This window comes from Tursiops truncatus, chromosome 20 (assembly GCF_011762595.2).
Source record: "Tursiops truncatus isolate mTurTru1 chromosome 20, mTurTru1.mat.Y, whole genome shotgun sequence".
NCBI classification, from domain to species: domain Eukaryota; kingdom Metazoa; phylum Chordata; class Mammalia; order Artiodactyla; family Delphinidae; genus Tursiops; species Tursiops truncatus.
The window spans coordinates 32,931,362-32,948,245 of record NC_047053.1 but is presented as its reverse complement, the minus strand read 5'-3'; the positions used below and the strand labels follow the sequence as shown (position 1 = coordinate 32,948,245).

Below are 16,884 nucleotides of genomic sequence, written 5' to 3'. Positions count from 1 at the left end.
TGCCTTAGCAAAAGCAGTTTTGGTAGAGAATTGAATTCTGAACCCAAACTGAAGTAGGGTAATAAATAATAGAAATTAGAGAAATGGAGACAGGTAGTGTGGACAACTATTTAAGAATCTTGATTATGAAGGATGATTAGAGGTGAGGTGAGCTAAGGAGAGGAGGCATCTAGAAAGGGTTATGGGTTTGTGGGAGGTTATTTTTAAGATGGTTGGGAATTGATCATGTTTATACACTATTTGAAAGGAAATGGGGAAAATTGATATTCAAATTCCTTGAAGGAATGGCACCCAAGACGCTGGTGGAGGATTTTGCCTCGGAAGAGGAGAGTGCCTCTTGCACTGTAATGGAGCTAAGGTTAGTGCAGATGCTGATAATCGTAGTAACAGATGACTGACATTTATTGGGAGCTTACTGTATGCCAGGCAATTATAAGCAATCCGTATGTGTTAACTCATTTAATTCTCATAACAATGCTGTGAGGCAAGGAGGTATAGGGAAAAATATTCCTTTTGAATGTAAAATCAGAGAAGAGGTGAATAGTGTAAATGATTTTGATTGCTACTGGAAAGGGGCTTTTAGAAGGGACACTGAGGAACAGAGACCCTGAAAGGTTAAGCAACTTACCCAAGATCACATCTCTAGTAAGTTACAGAGCTAGGATACTAACCAGAGTATCTGGCCTTAGAGCCTGTGCTATCAACTACTGTATGCAAGGATTCTTATAACAGGTGGCAAGAAGTTGAGGTAATTTCATCTGATGTTTTTAATTTTTTTCCCCCGAAGAGAAATAATGGCCTACTGAGGGTTGGGGAGTAATAAGATAGAAAGTTTGAAGAGCCTGTAGGAAATGTGAAGAGAGCAGAGAAGGCTTGAAATTGTAACTAGGAACCCATAAAATTGCCAGACAGCAATAAGAACTCAGTTAAGATAGGAAGCAAGTATTTTGAGGGAACCAGTCTATGGATGTGTGAGTTTTCTCCACTATAATCAGCAACCTGGTTATAGGATCAGAGGCAATTTGATTCAGGGTTGGGGATTTTACTAGTCAGAGAGAGAGATGATAGTGGAAGTATAAGAATAGTGAGAATAGTGGTTGATGGATGGAGTCCCAGCTGAGTAGAAATTTAAAAAGTAAGAGGGGGCTAACAGGGAGAATGTAGGGAAGTCAAGACCTTAGTGTTATTGATGAGATTCAGAGGCCTGGTAGTGGGGATAAAAAGAGCTGGAGAGATAGAAGGTTTGGGTCAGAAAGTAGATGTTCACGATTTTGTAGATGGAGAAATTCCTGGGGATGACTAGGGCTAAGTGTGGCCATGGAAGTAGGTAGCTGAAGTGAAAGAGAGGGAAAAGCCTTTGTAGTTGAGCTGAGGGACTGAGGAACTGAGGTGTTGGATGGTTGTCCATAGGGATGGTGATAGCAAGACTAAGATTCAGGCAATGAATGAGAGAAAATAGGGAAGTGGGCCAGAGGGTGGGATAGCTCGTTTGAGAGCCAAGACCCTTGGAGAAACAATGACAGGACATTGTGACATTGGAAGGAATGTAGGAGGATGAGCAACACCTGACATTTCAGGAAGAAGCCAGTTCAAGAGCAAGGTTTCAGTTATAGCACAGAGATGGGGGAGAATGTTTGAGGAAGAGGTGTAGAGGTAGAGGGTATAAATCCTTTTTTTTTTTTTTTTTCGCCATCAGTGGGAGTATCCAGAGATCCCATTAGAAAGGGAGGAGAGGTAAGAGGGGGACTTACATTTTGGATGGTGTCCAAAAATCCATCCCAACATATCCTGATGGCTGAGAAGAGTGGGCATTTCAGGCCTCTGAGAGAAGTTGGCCACAGCTTGGATTAAGTGTGTTTCTAAGAATATTGGATATAGGTAGCTCTGGTACTGGGAAGGCTCTGGTACCTTGGTGGCATACCAGACGGTCGGTGCTCTATGCAGACCTTTATGCTCCGTGCTGTCTTTTTTTTTTTAATATTTATTGTATTTATTTTCTTTATCTTTTTTTTTTTTTTTTTTTGGCTGCATCGGGTCTTAGTTGTGGCACGTGGGATCTTCGTTGAGGCATGTGGGATCTTTTGTTGCTGCATGCATGCTTCCCTAGTTGTGTGCGGGCTTCTCTCTAGTTGTGGCGTGCGGGTTTTCTCTTCTCTAGTTGTGGTGCGCGGGCTCCAGAGCGTGTGGGCTCTGCAGTTTGCGGCACGTGGGCTCTCTTGTTGAGGCGTGTGAGCTCAGTAGTTGTGGCACTCAGGCTTATTTGCCCTGCGGCATGTGGGATCTTAGTTCCCCGACTAGGGATTGAACCCACGTCCACTGGACCACCAGGGAAGTCCCCTTGGTGCTGCCTTAAATCTTCTGGTGAGGACTGGTGAAATTATTATTGAGGTCCTACTGAGCAGAGACTGGTATCTGGCTGAGTAATGAGACATCCCCTGGAGAGACCCATAAGTATGGAAGAGAAGGGGTTGGAAATCTGTGGGCAGGACTTTGCGGGAGTTGAGAGCCTGAATTATGTAGTTAATAAGGCCTTGTTTGTATCCACAGGCTATCAAGGCCCAGGGAAATTTGGGTTAGGTTGCTCACCGGTGCAAACCTACAGAGTGGGCAAAAGAAAATAATCATTTTTCCATCTTTGGTCTTTGTGCCACACTATTAGAGGCAGTGTTGCTTATACCCCAGAATAGTGAAACTACTCTTTTGGTTTTTACTTACAACTCTGTGAAGCAAAACATGAATTTGGAAGTGGTAGGGCAGGTGGGCAGATAAATCTCATTGACATACCATGCTGGATTCAGAATAACTGGACTACTCTAGGACCTGGGATGTGGGGAAGTAGAAGAGAACATTTATGTCACTTTGGGCTTTCCTACTCGATGGGAAGAACGTGACCTCTCATTAGACCACTCAGTAAGACTGAGGAAGTAAAAGGACTTTTTAAATCTCTGGTGGTCACGGGCTCACATGGCAACACTGAAGAGAGGAAAGGAGAGAAAAGAAGTCCACATTTGAGTGCCTACTATGGAATGCCAGGCACCATTAGGCTTTATATTATTGTTTAATCTTCATAGGAGCCCTCAGAAGTAGTATGCATTGATCTGTTCATATCGTAGGTGAGGAAACAGAAAGGTTCAATAACTTGTCCAAAGTCAAAGATAAAGTGAGTAATGGACCCTAGGATTTGATTTCAGATTTGTCTGACTCTGAAGTCTGGGCTTTTCCTTTCTGATGGAGGATGTAGCTTTTTGGGATTGGTGTGATTGGTCCTATTGGCAAAGGGAAACTGAAGCCTTCAGTAAAAATAAGGGAGAATCTAAGGCAGTCTTAGAGAGTAAATAGTCTGTCAAAGGGAATGACCCTGAGGTAGGTAGAAAGCAGGTGTAAGATAAGAGACAGAAGAGAGGATGGTTCGTCTTGATTAAGCCTAATTTATCTCTTGACCACTGATAGGAAAGGGGGGGGCAAGTTAGTAAGAGGAAATGATCCAATAGCCAAGCTTTCCAGGTTATTCTCCCATTTTCCCCTCAGCAGCCACCTCTGGGCAGAGGCTCAGCTTTAGCTTTGTCATCAAATTCTGGGCATAGACAAGGACTTGATTTAGGAAGGCAGGCTGGCTGTCCAGAGCAGCCTTGTCTCGTGGAAAGGACATGTGGCTGAGTAGGGGAGTGACCAGCCAGGAGTGAGGTGACCTATGTTTCAGTGCAGCCCATGAGGAAGGGAACAGTAGTGGTAGGTGGAGTGATGCTCATTTATTCTTGGAAGATAAGTATAGATTATTTTCTCAGGGGAGCCTGAGAAGCATCCTTAAAGAGAGAGTGGGAACTCAGCCAAAAGAACTGACCTAATTGGAGGTCTCAGCAAGGATCCGGAGCTGTTTCCTGATCCCTCGTGTCCAGGACCCTGTGGCCTGTGACTTGTGTTTTTGTGGTTTAGAGAAACAGGATGGAAAGGCAGAGGTACCAGACCCTTTCTGGGCATTTAACTTCTTCTGTTGGTCTGACGTGGCACTGGACTTTGTAAGAAACAAGGGGTTCAGCTGTGCAAGTTGAACGTCTTGGATATTTAACTCTTCTGGTTTCTCAGGCTCTTTCCGGAACCTCGTGAACTCTACGTTCATGCTGGTCTTAGGCACTTCATGTACAAAGAGAACCTTGTTCTTCAGCTTGTTTTGGATCCAGGGATCAGTCGAGGCCAAAAGAATTAATGTTTCTTGTAGCTGCATTGAAACAAAGGCCCTGTGGCTGGCTCACTTCAGGCCAATGCTGGGAGGGGAGGGGGAGCTCTGTCTACAGGCCCTTCTGGTCCCAGGGAATGAGGTCAAGGGGACAGTGTCTACGGGCGTATTCCCCTCTCCTCCCCTCTGACAAAGAGCACGTGGCGTGAGGATAGGTGGGAGAGGCTTGGAGGAAGGGTTGAGAAGAGGTGGGCGGGGATGCCTTACGCTCTTTTTCACAGACGGGCTCTTTTCCACATCCAGCATGTCTAGGACCAGGTGGAACACTTGTGGGCTGCGGATCCCCAGGACACCCTGGCAGAGGCAGGATGAGGGCGCCTAAATAGCCGGCCCCAGGAAGATGCCCTGTCTACACTCTTCCATTCTAGTGCCCTTGTAATGACCCTGTGCCTGGAGAGGAGATATGGCTTCGCAGCAGAGGTAGCACTTTCCTTGCCTTTTGGGGCCACTTCATTGGGTTCCAGTACAATTTTTTCACCAGAAGAGTCAAGATAGTTTCTACATGTAATATCTAAGCAATGCCCCTCACACCCTTCTCCTGTCCCTTATCCCACCCACCTCCAATCCTGAAGAAAATCTTTTCCTGAACTCCTGATAGGGCTGGAATTCTAAAATAAAAAAGCAAGCAAACAACCTCCCCAAACTTAACAGCCCTTTCTTCCCTTCAGTAACTGCTGGACTGCCTGCTCCCCCTGCCATCAAAACATCTGGTCAGAGTAGCAGAGCTGGCCTTACCAAAGAGATGACTGCTTCCTGGCGTGCAGTGGCATTTGAGCTCATCAGTTGCCTGGAGAAGGGAGTGAGTGTGTTGTGGTCCAGTTAAGGGGAGGGCAGGAAGGCTGGCTGCTTCTTACAGTCCAGAGTGAGTCAGGCATAAAGCTGATGTATGATGTTAATTTTATTAACTTCCCCTTCTTATTTCTTGGGTGAGGAAAGGGGCTGGGAGGGGAAAGGTAGGTACTACAATTTTCCAGGGGGCACTAAATGATGATCAGGACTCACATCTGTCCAGAACATTACCTTTTACAAGTCCCTTTCATGTCCTCATCTTAATCGGAGCTTTATAGCAACCCTGAGTGGTAGGTATTATCAGCCCCTTTTTACAGATGAAGAAAAGCCCAGAGGTCAAAGAGTGACTTGGCCAGGGGCACAGGCAAGTGCGAGCTGAGAATGGGCCGTAGGTTCTCAGCTCTCTCTGACCCTCTGTCCCCTTCTCACAGCCTAGGATTTGGCCCTGGCAGTTCCCAGCCCAAGCCACTCACGCCTCCACCAAGTTCATCATTGTGGGCTTCATCTTGAGCTCTTCCACAGTTTCAGCAACAGCCTGCCTCATAGCCTGAAGAGGGATTAAGGTGAGACAAGGATTCAGGGGTGTACCCTTAAGTGCTTCTCAAACCTTATTGAATGTTTACTTTGTGCTACATATATGATCCTTGCCTCGAGGAGCTCATGCTCTGGTGGGGAAAGCAGACAAGTGGAACAGTCAGTCACACTCCTGAACTAAGTGTAGGGGCAATAGGAGGGTCTCCTAGCTCAGACTGGGTACCAGGAAGACTTCCTGGAGGAAGTGATGCCTCAGCTGAAACCTGAACATGGAACATGAGTTAACCAGGTAGAGGGCTGGGGGCAGATTTCCCGGGCAACAGAGAGAGCATGTACAGAAGTCTGGAGGCAAGAGAGAGCACAGAGAGGTTAGGGAGCAGAAAACAGTTCAGTTTAGCTAGGTGACCAAATGGACTCTTCAGAGTGGGGCACTCTGAGTAATTACACTGGGACCATAGGTATAAATCAGGACGGGGTGTTCCTAAGCACAGCTGGTGTGTGGCTCTGAGCGGGAGTGTAGTGGGGCTAGAGAGGTAGGCAGGACTTGGGTGGTGAAGGGCAGTGTAAGCCCTTCTGAGGGCTTGGGGGGCGTTTGAGAAGTTCTATGCAGAGGTGAGCCGCAGTCTGATTCACAGTTTAGAAAAATGTCTTCAGCAGTTCTGTGGCTGGTTTTGTAGCAAGATATAACAAAGATAAAAGCAAGGGAGCACAGAGGAAGGCAGGGTGCTTCTGTTGTTGGTGGTCTGGGAAAGCTTCCCATAGGAGGTGTTGTTTGGACTGGCTTGAAAGGGACAATCGTATTTTAATAGGCAGAAGGAGAAATGAGTTACTTACCAGTGGGACTGAAAGCATGCGGCAGTTTTCCACCTTGCAGAGGAGGGAGAGGTGACTCAGGGCATTTTAAGCTGAGAGAACGGCCCGCATGAAGGCAAGGTGGCTTGAAAACAGGGGCTACATTAGGGTGAATGTGATGCTTTGGGGGGCAGCGTGGTGAGAACCAAGCCAGGGGGGTCTTTAGAGAAAGGTAGAGAGACAGGTATGAGCTGCCTGGACTTGGGAGTTTTGGTCTCACTTACGAAGAAGGGTTCATTATACGTCTTCCTCCTGAGCAGGTCAAACGTGAGTCCTTCCAGGCCCTGTGCCTGGATCTGTTCCAGCCCAATGGTCTTGAGCATCTGGCTGGCTTCAAAACGGTGCTGAGGGCAGGGGTGGGGAAGGCATGAAGGATAGACTCCCTGTCCTAGTCCTGGAAAAGGCAGGGTACTAGGCAGCCCTAGAGCTTACCTCAAGGACACTGGAATAGCACAGCTGGTCTAGGATGGTCCTGATGACCGTGGCTGAGTGCACACCCATTATCTTGACCAGCATACTGAGTGCCTGTGGAGGTGGGCAGGGCGGGCTGGGGTATACCAGGCCAAGAGGCATCTGGATGGCCAAACAGGCTCGAGGGCTAGAACTTGTAGGGAATAGGTGGGGTCCTTTCTCCTCCCTCTTGGCCTCGTGAGTGAGAGCGTAAGTTCATGTGCACACACATGTACATACGTGCATGAACACCCATACACATCGAATGTACACGGACATGTGTACATTTAGCGTCCATGCAACCCTGTACTCATATGTATATACATACTGACAAAACACACAGAGGCCCTGTGGTGCTCCTTGCGGGAGCTTCTTTTCTCTGGGATGAGGATGACAGGGTCCAGACCCCACCAGTCAGCAGCGGTTCCCCAGTGCTCCCCAGGGAGCTCGTCCTCCTGCCCCTCACACCTGCATCTGCTGGGTCTTCGGCCCTTGGTGCAGGCACTGCAGCAGGTACTCTCGGGCTGTGCTGCTACAGGGCCTCAGGAACCCCAAGCACAGGGCCGCCTCCACTGCTGCCTTGTTCCCTGACTTCTTTATCAGCATCTGCAGCACAGGCACCAGCTTCTCTCCATCCTCGATCTGAGTCCTCTGAGAGGGAGATGAGGGACACGGGTGGTGGGACTATGTCTTCGGCCAGGCTTTGTCAGGAAGGCAATTCATTACTGCTTCCAGACCATCCTCCCTCCTCCTTAAGGTGAATCTCACGTCATGAGATTATTTTACCCACTTCCCTTATTTTTGCTGTCATCTACTTGCCCCTATGCCGCATCCTTTCATTTCTCTATGACTTTTCTTGTGGATGGATCAATGTTACTCTCTAACACTTCTGCCGTCTTAATTCCTAATTCCACAGAGAGACTTTATCATTACCCATTACTGCAACTTCTCTATGACCCCTCCCCCCCATCTTTCTGGTTCTCCTCTGATGTCAACAACTGTTGGACTCCACAAAGACTAACGATTCACTGATCACCTTGTCACTGCTCCTCACTTTCTTTCCTCTTTACCCAGCTTCAGTTCCACGGTCCTGCTCACTCAACTCCTTTACCCCCTCTTGCTTCATTGTACTCAGCTCTCCACCAACGCTGCGCCTGCACTTCCTGGCGGGAAACAAAGTTATGATGACTAATTTCACTTGAAATGTATGAACACAGACCTTGTGTAGATCCTTAATGCTGCCTAGTGATTAGACTGCTTTTCCCTGGGCAATTCTCTTTCCCACCGTTCTAATTCATTCTCTTCCCTCTGGAATCTCTAATACTTCTTCCTCTATTCTCTTAAGTTGATGACCTTGCTTCCTACTTTACTGAGCAAATAAAAGCAACTAGAAAAGAAGTTCCAGAGACACTTACCACCACTTCTATCCAACTTTCAACACCTGCACCCATATGTTCTTCCTTTCCACGTGTTACAATGGACCATGACCATCTATCTAAAGTCAGTCTCTCTACTCATGTGTTCAAGCTCATCCCTTCTCATCTGCTCAAGAACATTGCTGCACAATTCTTCCCACCCTCTTCAAAATGATCATTTTCCTAATGACTGGGTCATTACTCCTCAGCATTGAAGCATGCTGTTATTTTTCCTTTTTCTGGTATTTACCCCTGCTGCTGACTACAACTCTTTTCAGCAAAACTTGGAAAGTTGTCCATGCTTGCCAACTCTAACTTCTTTCCTCCCATCCTCTCTTAAACCCACCCTATTCAGGCCTTCACTCCCACCTTCCCACCAGAATGGTTCTTTTTAAAAAATATTTATTTATTTATTTGGCTGCACCGGGTCTTAGTTGTGGCATGCGGGATCTTCACTGTGGCATGTGGAATCTTTTTAGTTGCGGTGTGTGGGATCTTAGTTGCGGCATGTGGGATCTTTAGTTGTGGCATGTGGAATCTTCAGTTGCAGCATGCAGGATCTTCAGTTGCAGCACGCGGGATCTTGAGTTACAGCATGTGGGATCTAGTTCCCTGACGAGGGATTGAACCCGGGCCCCCTGCATTGGGAGTGTGGAGTCTTAGCCACTGGACCACCAGAGAAGTCCCCACAATGGTTCTTGTTAAGAAAATCAATGATTCCCACATTGTTAAATCCATTGGATCGATTCTCAGTCCTTGTATTATTTGATATGGTTGATTTATCTCCTTTCCTTGATATATGTTCTTCACTTGATTTTCAGAATGCTGCACTCTTGTCTGTCTTCCTACCTATTGGCCACTTCTCAGTATTTACTGATTCTTCCTCTTGTCTCTGACCGCTTAACATTGGGGTGCCCCAAAGCTTGACTCTTGGTTCTTAGTGATCTCATCTAGGTGAATGACATTAAATGCTACTTATATGCTGACAACTCATAGATTTCTTCCTCTAGCTGTATATCTAACTGTTTACTTGCTGTCTCCCTTGGAGGTCCGGTAGACATCTGAAACATAACTTGTCCAAAATTGGGCTTTTGATATTATAGTACCTCCAAGCCTGTTCCACCTGCAGCTTTCTCCATGTTAGTTGGTAACAACTCCATCCTTTCAGTTTCGAGGCCAAAAACCTTGACCTCATCCTTGTTTCCTCACTGTCTTTTTTTAATTTTAATTTTTAAAATTTTTGGCTGTGTTGGGTCATTGTTGCTGCGCGCGGACTTTCTCTAGTTGAGGTGAGCAGGGGCTACTCTTCGTTGTGGTGTGCAGGCTTCTTATTGTCGTGGCTTCTCTTGTTGTGGAGCATGGGCTCTAGGTGCATGGGCTTCAGTAGCTGTGGCACGCAGCCTTCAGTAGTTGTGGCTCGCAGGCTGTAGAGTGCAGGCTCAGTAGTTGTGGTGCACGGACTTAGTTGCTCCACGGCACGTGGGATCTTCCCGGACCAGGGCTTGAACCCGTGTCCCCTGCATTGGCAGGCGGATTCTCAACCACTGCACCACCAGGGAAGTGCCCCTCACTGTCTTTTATAACTCACATTTAACCTGTCAGAGTTTTGCTTTAAAAGTGTATCCAGAATTGAATAACTTCTTACCAACCACACTGCAACCACCGTGGTCCAAGCCACCATCGTGTCTTACCAGGATTGCTTCAGCAGCCCCTAACGGGTCTCTCTGCTCCCACTTTTGCCTCCCATCCCTGCCCATCTTTTTTCAGCATAGCAGTAAGAGTGAACCTTTTGAAACATAAGTTAGATTATGTTACTGCTTTGCTCAAATACCTATTCCACTCAGAGTAAAAGCTCAAGTACTTAAAAGTCATCCAGAAGCCCACGTATGGTCTAGTCTCCTTTAACATCTTTGACCCAGCTTCATTTCCTCCTGGTTTCTCTGTTCCCACTCCACTTCCTTCACATGGCCTCCTTGCTGTTCCTTGACCATGCCAAGTGTGCTCCTGCCTCGGGGCCTTTGCCTGGATTTGTCCTTCTGCCGGGATGCCTTCTCTCAGATATCTGCAAGGCTTACCCCTCGCCTTCTTGTCTGTGCTCGGATGACAACTTCCAAATGAGGCCTTCCTTGTCCTCCCTGTTTAAAAGTGCAACTCATCCCATCTCCACTCAGCATTCCTGATCACTCTCACCTTGCTACGTAATTTTTCCATTGCACTTGTCACCTCTAACATACTATATAGTTAAATTTCTTGGTTATTGCATGTCCCCCCCCACTAGAATGTAAGCTCCACGAAAGCCGGGATCTCTGCCTGTTTGGTTTGCTGACATATCCCAAGGGCTTAGGATGGTGTCTCACACACAACAGCTGTTTAATATATGTTTGTTGAGTAAATGGATGAGTGATGAATTCTGTTTCACGTGGAGCAGCAATGGGGTCAAAGTAAGAGGACCCTAAGGGGGAAAAGTCTTGAGTAGTGTCAGCAGACTCTCTTGGTCCCTGTACCCTTTTGGCAGAGGTTTTCCTTTAATAGGTTATTTTAAGGATGATAATAATGATGATGAATCATCACTTAAAGAGTACAGGCATTGAACTAGGTGCTTTACATATATTATCTCATTTAATCTTCTCAACAATGCTATAAGATAACTACTCTATCCATTTTAGAGACGGACAAATGACACCTCTGAAAGCTGGCTTTTCAGAGGTTGTATGACCAGTTAAGTGGCTATGCCAATGCTCTGTCCAGGGAACCTATTCCACAGGGGACTCCACAAGGACAACGTCCTCCACCATCAAAGCTAGGAGCTACGTTACCTTCTCCCTGGCTTAACCCCCTGCCAACACTATCAATTACCTTGTCTTACCTCGCCCCAGTGACTGACTCTCCTCCCAATCACCTGGTCTTTGGGGACAGCAGCCCAGGAGTTCAGAGCCACCCGTAGCGCTGTCAGAGTATCCATCCTTTGCCCCTCATTTTGCCCCTTCAGCTGCTTGATGAGAGCTTGGATCACATGCTTATTCAGGCAACCTGGACGGGGAGGACCTCAGGTCAGGGCAGAGCCTCAGGGCTGCTCCTCTCTGCCAGAATCCATTTGACCCCTGTGCCTTCAAGACAGAAGCTCCAAGTACTAGGTCACAGGGTTGCCCGTCCCCTCAAGACACTAGAGCAGCTGGCTGAGCATGACGGCCGTACCCAGAGCCCATCCTCTCCCTCCCTCCAATCTCTTCTTGCTTTTCACCCCACCTTCCTCTCTCTGCCCAACAGTACATCAGACAATTCCCAGACCCTGCCAATGGCTAGGTTGCAGTGAGTGTACAGTCCACTCCCTTCTGTCCTTCCCCAAAGGGCAGTGTGGCTGCACTGCTTCCTTCCTCACCTCCCCCCTTCTCCCCACCCAGGGAGAGGACATACTCACCCAGGATGGCCAGGGTTTGACAGGCCTCATACTTCACTTTCTCTGGGCCAGTTTGGGCCTGATTTAAGAGGCGGTGGGTGGGAACATGCCATAAGGTGGTGGAATGTCAGAGCTTTCAGGATCATCTCAGCTTAACTTTTCATTTTACAAATGAGGAAACCGAGGCCTAGAGAGTGACCTGTTTATGCTCAAACACAGGGTACAGGCAGGATGGTACGATGGAAGGAACACAACTTGGGAGTAAGACTTTAGTTCACATCCCTTTCTGGTATCTGGTAGCCACATGGCCTTGGGCCAGTCACTTGGCCTCTCAGAGCTTTCATTTTCTCGTTAGAAAAATGCAGCTACTACTACCTATTCCTAATATTGGAAGATTTAAATGAGATTCTGTGTAAGAACACAGAACCCCCCATTATAAATTGGCATATAGGCACAGGCATTGACTCAGTTAAGGTAGAGAATGAATTCAGTCCCAGTTTTCTCCTAGCTTTTTAGTTGCTCATCTTGCCTGTTAGACAAAGGGGATCTTCAGATTCCTCCTTCCCCATCCTTTTAGATCAGGCTGCCCTTTAAAGAAGCCAAGGGCATGAGATGGGGACATGCCACACAAGGCAGCTCTCTCCTCCCTGCATCTGACCCATAGTCCTTGAGCCTGGCGAGCCTTGTCAGTGCCCATGTGCCAATGCTCTACACACCTCAGGCTCTGTTTCCTCCTCTCCTGATCTCTGTGCAGCCCCAGACTCACCACCTGCCATAGTGCTTCCGTGATAAACTTGTCTCTGACGCCCAGGCACCCCAGAGCCTGCAGGAACAGGGTTAGAGGAAAGGGAAGAGACCTTGGACACCACCACCGGGAATTTCCATCCTCTGGACACAGCTGGAGTTTATTCTTGGAACATCACTCTACCCTTGCCCTCCACCTCAAGCATCTTTCTACTCCTCAGCTCAGCCAACTCCTACCTGTAACCGTGCCCCTCCACCCTTGCCACTTCTCACCTGTGCTGCATAGAGCTGCTCATCCTCTCTGGGAGATTTCAGGCTTTCTGTGAGTTCCTGCCCATCAAAGGGAGCCAGTGGAAGGGAAGAAAGGGATAAATAGAGTGCTACAACTATACTTTCAAACTGGAAGGAGCTCATCCAATCCAATCCCCTTTCCTCCTCTCCCTCCATCTTGCAGGCAGCAGGCAGGGACAGAGGGCAGAAGGATGGTGTGAGCCCCAGGTAAGGGCACCCACAGAAAGAGAGTCTCCCCATTCTCCCCCGAGCCGTGGTCCCTGACCTTTAATCTTTGCCACTTCAGCGGGTCCCCAGTAGGGTCTGAGGGCTTGGATTCCATCTGAGGTTTTATAATCAGCTTGCTCATTGGGAGATGGAGTTTTGGGATGAGGGTACCCTCTGTGAGGTACCTGTGTGAGAAATTGCACAGGCAGCCCTGGTCCTCTTGTTCCCTCCCTCCTTACTTCACAAACTCTTCTCTGCCTCTGGTCCTCAGCCCAGCTCAGAGGTGAGACCAGAGGAAGAAATATGAGCCTCCTTCTACCCCAGGGTCTCCTCTGGGATCTGGAGGCTGACTTGCACCACGCCCAGCCCCACTCCAACCCTTTCTTCTCTTTCCTTCCTTTCCTAGAAGATGTGGAGGGCGTGGAGAACAGGAAGGGGCCCAACACACCTAGGGTGATCTCTCATTTTCCACAGTATCTTCTGGGCCTCCCGTTCCTTTTGCTGATTATACAGGGTGTGCCAGTGCGTGTAGATCTCAGGCTGCTTGGAGTAGCAGTAAGGTACGGAGTTTGGCTTGCTTGGGTGCTGCCTCCAGCACTCCGGACTTGGGGGAAACTCTTCCTTTGGCATCTGGGGGGTGTGAGTGGCAGAGCAGTCACAGGGGGCATTCCTCAGCCAGGAAAAGGGCCAGGGTGAGAAGGGACTAGACGAGGGAAACAGCCCTTCAGCCTTGTCATCTGAGCTGAAGTCACAGCCACCTCCTAACCCACTGTGTGACTCGGGCAAGTTACTTCACCCCACCAAGATCTCAGTCTTCTCCTCTGCAAATTGGAGCTAATAATCCTTGTTCTGTACCCCTCCCAGGGTAGTTGTGAAGAACAAATGACATAAAGATGGTGAAGCCATTGCTGATCTGCAAATTGATCTGAGTACAGTTGGCCCTCTGTATCCGCAGGTTCCACATCCACCGATTCAACCAACCACAGATCAAAAGTATTTGGAAAATAAAAATTCCAGGAAGTTCCAAAAAACAAAACTTGAATTTGCCACGTACCCAGCAACTCTTTACATACCATTTACATTGTAATAGGTATTATAAGTAATCTAGGGAGGCTGTGTGTAGGTTACATGCCGATACCACACCACGTTATACAAGAGACTTGAATATCCATGGATTTTGGTATCCGCAGGAGTCCTGGAACCAATCCCCTGCTGATACTGAGGGACAGCTGTACACAGTTTGGTTAGTTGAGCATCTCAGAGTACTTTGAAAAAGCTTTGGGCAAGGAGATGAAAAGGCAGGGGGCGAGGGAGATGTGAAGTAAAGGGGGGGGTGGAAATTCAGGCTACAGCTCCTTCATTCAGGCATTCAACAGATACTTAGTGAGCACTTACCATGTGCCAAGCACTAGGTGCTGGGGATACAGTTATCAGCCCTGCCCTCACGGAACTTAATAGTTTGGTTGGAAAAGCAGGGTTTCTTCAAATAATCTATCTCTTACACAATTGTGAAACTGTAGCTCTGGTTGCAGTGGGGGGTTTTGGGTGGGTCAGGGGCTTTCTCGGAAGGTTTGGCTAGGATTCATTCCTGTCTCTTCTCAAGCCTTCCTGTCTCTACAACAGATCTCTGAGCAACAAGGAAGAGGGGCTTCAGCCAGTGGTTCCCAGTGTGGTGACTGAGAAGATCATCGTAAGAGTTCTCGGGTGATTGTCGTGACTTCAGAAAATGGGGCATTGACTCAGTCTGAGTAGGGTTGTCAGATTTAGTAAAAGCCAAGCAAATAAAAAACGGGATGTCCTGTTGAATTTTGATTCCAGGTAATGAAGGCAATATTTAGGACATATTCATACTAAAAAATATTCATTGTTTAGCTGAAATTTAGATTTAATCAGGCATCCCATTTTATCTGGCAACTCTAATGAGGAAGATCCCTGTGTTAATAAAAATGACTCATTATTAAGCCCTGCCTGCATAGCCTAAGCCTTACAGATATTGTCTCATAGCAACTTGATAAAGGGAGATGGGAAGGGGTTGGCTTGTGACAGAGGATACTCCTGAGGCTCAGGGAGGGAAAGTGACTTGTCCAAGGTCACACATAGTTAGTAGCAGCCCCAGGGGTGAGTGTCAGGGTTCTATGAACTAGCCTTAATGGGAAAGGATAGCCTCCTGCCCCTCCTACTTCAACAAAGCTCCCAGGGTGGCAGAAGTTAGGGGTCTTACCTGGTGGCAGGACAAGGGCAGGAGAACAGGAGCTGTGGCTCTTCTGAGTTCTATGGTACAAATGGGATGACAATGACAAGGGTGGATTGAAGAGTCATCCTTCCAGTCTTTCATTTATTTAGCATTAGCATTTAATGAACGCTGTATCAGGCACTGGGAGGTAAATAAGGCATAATTCCTGTTGTTCAGGGACTCATAGTTTCCTGGTATCTTGGTCTGTGGAACAGTAAGATTGCCATAGCCTGGGAGCTTCTCAGAAATGCAGAGCCCCAGGCTCCACCCCAGACCTACTGAGTCAGGATCTTCATTTGAGCAGGATTCCTATGCACGTTGAAATTGGAGAAACACTGGTCTAGCAGAGTGGTTCTCAACCCTGGCTGGGTATTAGAATTATTTGAGGGAATTTTTAACATGCCTGAGTCCTACATCAGACTAACTGAATCAGATTCTCTGAGGAAGGGGCCCAGGCATTTTAGAAAGCTCCCCTGAGGATTCTAATGTGCAGCTAATGGTGAAAACCACTGGTCTCATTCAGTGGTTCTCAAACTTGATTGTGCATTAGAAAGAACTGGAGAGCTTGTTAAAACACAGATTTCCCTATCCCCAGATGAAGATTCATCCCCAGAGTGTTGATTCAGTAAATCTGGGGTGTGGTCTGAGAATTTGCTTTTCTAACAAGATACTGATGCTGCTGGTCCTGGGAACATACTTTGGGAACCACTGGTCTAGCTGGTGAGACAGAACTGTTTACTGGTGATTAACAGAGGGAAACAAATGTGAAGATGGATAAAGGCACATGTGGTCCAGATGAGGGGTCCCTAACCTGGCTGGGAGGAGCAGGGAGGGTTTCCCAGAGGAGATTATACACAAGTCAAGTCTTCAGAGCAAGTAGGAGGTAGCCAGACAGATGAGGGGGAAGAGCAGTGGGCACGAGGAATACCTGCAAACCTTGGAGTCGTAAGCATGGGGTGCAGATGAGGGGGCAGAAGCTGGGGAGACACAAAGACATCCCATCTTAGAGGGCGCTGGAGACTTACCTTGAGGGCTGTGGGGAGCCTTGAAAGTATCCAAGGGTCTGCCGTGCCTCTTCCCACGGATCTGCTGACATCACCCAGACCCCTGCCTGGGAGCTTTCCTTTTCAGGTCCCTATCCCTGACTCCACTCCTGTCCATTTCAGCCTCACCTTTGGTCCTTTCTGGATATTCCAGCCATGGGCACTTGAACATTGACCTGTTGATGTCAGAGATGTTGACTGATTTTTCGTAGTCCATCCTCTTCTCCTGGGGGAACCAGAGAGCACCTGGGTTGGGGAGGGGACTACAGGGACTACTCCCTTGTGGGAGCAGGGTCACAGCTCAGGGAGACCTGTCCTCTGTGGCACAAGGGGGACTAGTGAGGTGTCTGGGCTTCTGGAGGTGGAAGCCTCCAAGTGCTGGGCAACCAGATCGCCTAGGTAAATAGAACACTCCGGTTCCATTCTGGAGTCCCAGACTTGGCATCTACTTGCCTGTGGATTGAGCTAGTCCCTCTCTCTCTGGGAGCTTCACTTACCTTATCTGAAAAGTGGGAAAGCCATGCTTGTCTGGCTAGGTAGAGGGGCAGTGGTGAGGCATAAATTCAAAAGGAAAGTCGAAGCGTTTAGTGAACTTCAAGCTCACGTAGCCCATGTTAGGAGCAGGGATTGTCCTTAGGATTAGTCATCAGGAAAATGGCAAAAAAAATGGGAAAGCCCTGTTCATATACACGCCT

The 16,884-nt window shown here is 47.9% G+C and overlaps 1 protein-coding gene across 1 annotated transcript; it reads right to left on the bottom strand.

The window, feature by feature from the left end:
- Positions 1-3,676: 3,676 nt before the first annotated feature.
- HEATR9 (HEAT repeat containing 9) lies at positions 3,677-16,406 on the bottom strand. The gene is made up of 15 exons (XM_019945515.3): positions 16,319-16,406; positions 15,135-15,184; positions 13,362-13,543; positions 12,972-13,098; positions 12,689-12,745; positions 12,438-12,494; positions 11,693-11,750; positions 11,174-11,304; positions 7,328-7,510; positions 6,842-6,934; positions 6,634-6,753; positions 5,497-5,570; positions 4,970-5,021; positions 4,442-4,528; positions 3,677-4,216 (listed from the first exon to the last, which is right to left on the bottom strand). The coding sequence occupies exons 1-15, from the start codon at positions 16,404-16,406 to the stop codon at positions 3,842-3,844; spliced, it is 1,734 nt and encodes a 577-aa protein (XP_019801074.1). The 3' UTR covers positions 3,677-3,841.
- Between the last annotated feature and the right edge of the window lie 478 nt (positions 16,407-16,884).

What these genes read in the sequence shown, in the direction of transcription:
- HEATR9 (XM_019945515.3), bottom strand. Translation starts at nt 16,406, where the DNA reads ATGGACTACGAAAAATCAGTCAACATCTCTGACATCAACAGGTCAATG. An exon ending in TGCCCTTGTCCTGCCACCAG is followed by an intron (nt 13,544 to 15,134) that starts GTAAGACCCCTA and finishes CACACCCCCCAG; the next exon opens with ATGCCAAAGGAAGAGTTTCC. An exon ending in CGGAAGCACTATGGCAGGTG is followed by an intron (nt 11,751 to 12,437) that starts GTGAGTCTGGGG and finishes CTCTTAAATCAG; the next exon opens with GCCCAAACTGGCCCAGAGAA.